The following is a 2,701-nucleotide window of genomic DNA, read 5'->3' as shown; positions in this document are numbered from 1 at the left end:
CAAGATCTCCTATGAAATAGAAAAGATCATTCATACATAGCATAGTCCAAGCGGACCCACTTAAAATCTTTACTGAACTATGACCGGCCATCATATTAGCAAATAAACGTATTCCTGAGCTTAATGCGCGAAAACTATGAGGGATTAGCTCAAGGAGTACTAAAAAAGGTGCTAACGGCAGTGGGACTCCTGCGGGTAATGAGAAGCTTAAAAAATGAAGCCCATTTCTTTGAAATCCCACTAGAGTAATGCCAATAAAAATGGAAAATGAGAGACCCAAAGTAATGAGAAAATGACTTGTAACTGTGAAGCTATAAGGTATCATACCCTGGAGATTACAAAATAACGAAAAAGTAAAAGTGACCGAGATGCAAGGGAAAAACTTTTGTTTCACATTTCCGGAAAGACCACCTATTTGTTCGTTTACCAGGTTCGGCACGAAATCATAAATAAGCTCTACCAAGGATTGCCAAGCATTTGGTACTGACTTTCCTCCGCCCTTTTTAGTAACCAAATGAAACAGCAGGAAGACCAAACCGAGAGTTAGCAGCATAAAGAAAGCGGGATTTGTGAATGAGATATACAAGTATCCTACCCTCATATCAAGAAATGACTTAATGGCAAATTGATCAAGGGGGCTGTGGGGAACATCTTGCGCTAGATCCAGGGCATCCTTAACTGGAGAACCCGAAGGCGAAGAAGGGTCAGATGGGCCGTGGGTGGGACCAATAGGCCGTTCCCACGGGGTTATCACCAACCCGTCTTTCCAAGTTATTTTAAATGTCATGGGCTTCTGTAATCTTTCATTTATCTGGATAATCCTATAAGCGTGCCAAGTGTTTACGCTTACGTAAAAACAGAAGCAAAAGCCAAGCACAAAAATCTCTGACATGGTCTTGATTGAGAAAAAATGATTCCCTCCATACAGACTGAACCAGGTATGGTTAAAAGCAAGCCCGCAGGACTTATGTTTGACTATAGATTGTTTGTTGTAAATCGCCAGTTGGGTTTACCAACCAAGAAAGACATGGGAAAAGAAAGAAAGATGCACAAAGGAAAGAACTCATTTCTCAGGATCAATCTACCGTCACCGACCCGCTAATAGATAGAATTCCATACTAGCTAAGAGACTTTACTGAATGACTTGATCGATCATACTGTACTAGATAGACCATAATCATTTCATACGCTATTTTGGATCTGGTCTGATCCTCTTGTGAAGAGGTACTACCAGCATTTCTCCTTCTCACGTAATGTCTTGAAGACGGCTGGCTCGTAGATGTTCAGCCTCCAATGCAGAAACTTACTTTCACAGATAGACTAGCAAGCAAGGTCCTCAGCACTTACTATGACCTCGTCCCTTCTTGCTTCCCTGCTGAGGAGGTTGGGATTCCCCTTCCCTACATGTTGATAGCAACTTCCTCAGTCATGCCAGACATGCTTGCCCACAAGTAGTCTCGCTCCCACGAACCAAGCTCGAACCAGGCTTCCTCGAAGCAAGGCTCTGATACCACCTTGTCACGGATAGCAGCTGAAGCTTTAGGGTTCATTTTGCTTAGTGCACTTGAATTAGCTTAGTGTGAAAGGAGTTACGGAGCCCTTTTTCTTTGAGGCGCTAGAGAAGTTCTATTTTAAAGCTAGACAAGACAACAGGGGAAAAGGAAGGTAGGTAAGATTCTCACCGAGCCCTAACGATAGATGAAGCAGGTTGAAGCGTTGAAAAGAAAGTGATAGCCCCCACGTCCGTCTTTCAATCACCGTGAAGGAAATAAGCCACTGAAGAGCCCCTTCTCTCCTTCTTCTGCTGAAGAGAAGAGCATCATGACGGAATGAGAGTCTTTCAACTAGCTTGCTTGTCTCAAAACTCAATCAAAATCGCTCATCAGCTTTTGACCCAACCGGCGATTGGCAGGCTTTGGCATGCCTTGGAGATTTCGACCCCTTTCCAGAAACCAGGCTTCAAGGAGCATAATCTGAGCTATGGCTTTTCCAGCTTGGGACAGACGTGGCCTTGGGATAGGTATTTGATCTTTATTAGTATAAAAAAAGAATAGACAAGTAAACCAATAAATAACGTACTCTTTAGAGGACTTATGGGTGTCTGTTTACCACGCTGATTTCATTTTCAATTTACTTATTTAACAGGAAGGACTATTTTCCTTGCCTCAGTCTTTTGGCAAGGTAGGAGGGAAAGGAAAGAGAGTTCATGGTGTTAACTCCCCTTTCACTGACTCTAGAAGAACTTCATACACAGTAAAGAAAGGACTCCTTAAGCTAGCTACAGAAGTTCTCTAATTGACTCCTTAATGAGCTTATATAGAGTTACGTAATAGTAGTAAGTGAGAATAGAAAGGTAAGCTCGCTACTGATCCAGACAAATATTCAGAATCTCCGTGAATGGGCGGAGAGACTAAGAGAAGACAAAAGGCTTCTAAAGCCCCTCATTAAGCCTCAAAGGTAGGGTAGTCTGTCTGCCGTATTATGGAGCACCGACTAAGGGATGGGGGGAACACTACCGATCCCGAGTGCCCTATCACTAGTGATTACTCCCGATCCGAAGCACCCCTTTTCTACATAGATAGATCCGCAAAAGGAAATCTTCTTTTATCTTATGGGTAGGCCCCATTATTGAGACATCCTGGAAGGGAAAGGGAAGGTAGTACCGTAATTCCAAAGAAAGTCAGATGTCTGTCTAATAGGC

At 43.0% G+C, this 2,701-nt stretch overlaps 2 protein-coding genes across 2 annotated transcripts in view; both read right to left on the bottom strand.

Annotated features, from left to right (window-relative positions):
* Positions 1-2,121, bottom strand: LOC127744286 (ATP synthase subunit a; the record flags this gene model as incomplete). Its single annotated transcript, XM_052256566.1, is given in 1 exon segment — positions 1-2,121. A coding segment is annotated over 1 exon segment (892 nt), but the record flags the coding sequence as incomplete, so codon positions are not given.
* Positions 2,122-2,189: 68 nt separating this feature from the next.
* Positions 2,190-2,701, bottom strand: part of LOC127744287 (NADH-ubiquinone oxidoreductase chain 6) — a 2,445-nt gene continuing 1,933 nt past the window's right edge. Inside the window, exon 1 of the mRNA XM_052256567.1 lies at positions 2,190-2,701. This exon is cut by the window's right edge and continues 1,933 nt beyond it. The gene's annotated coding sequence lies outside the window, so the exon portion shown is untranslated.

The sequence above is a fragment of the Arachis duranensis genome, unplaced genomic scaffold (genome assembly GCF_000817695.3).
Source record: "Arachis duranensis cultivar V14167 unplaced genomic scaffold, aradu.V14167.gnm2.J7QH unplaced_Scaffold_232528, whole genome shotgun sequence".
In the NCBI taxonomy this organism is placed as follows: domain Eukaryota; kingdom Viridiplantae; phylum Streptophyta; class Magnoliopsida; order Fabales; family Fabaceae; genus Arachis; species Arachis duranensis.
The sequence above is the reverse complement of the archived record's forward strand: the minus strand, read 5'-3'. Positions and strand labels throughout refer to the sequence as shown.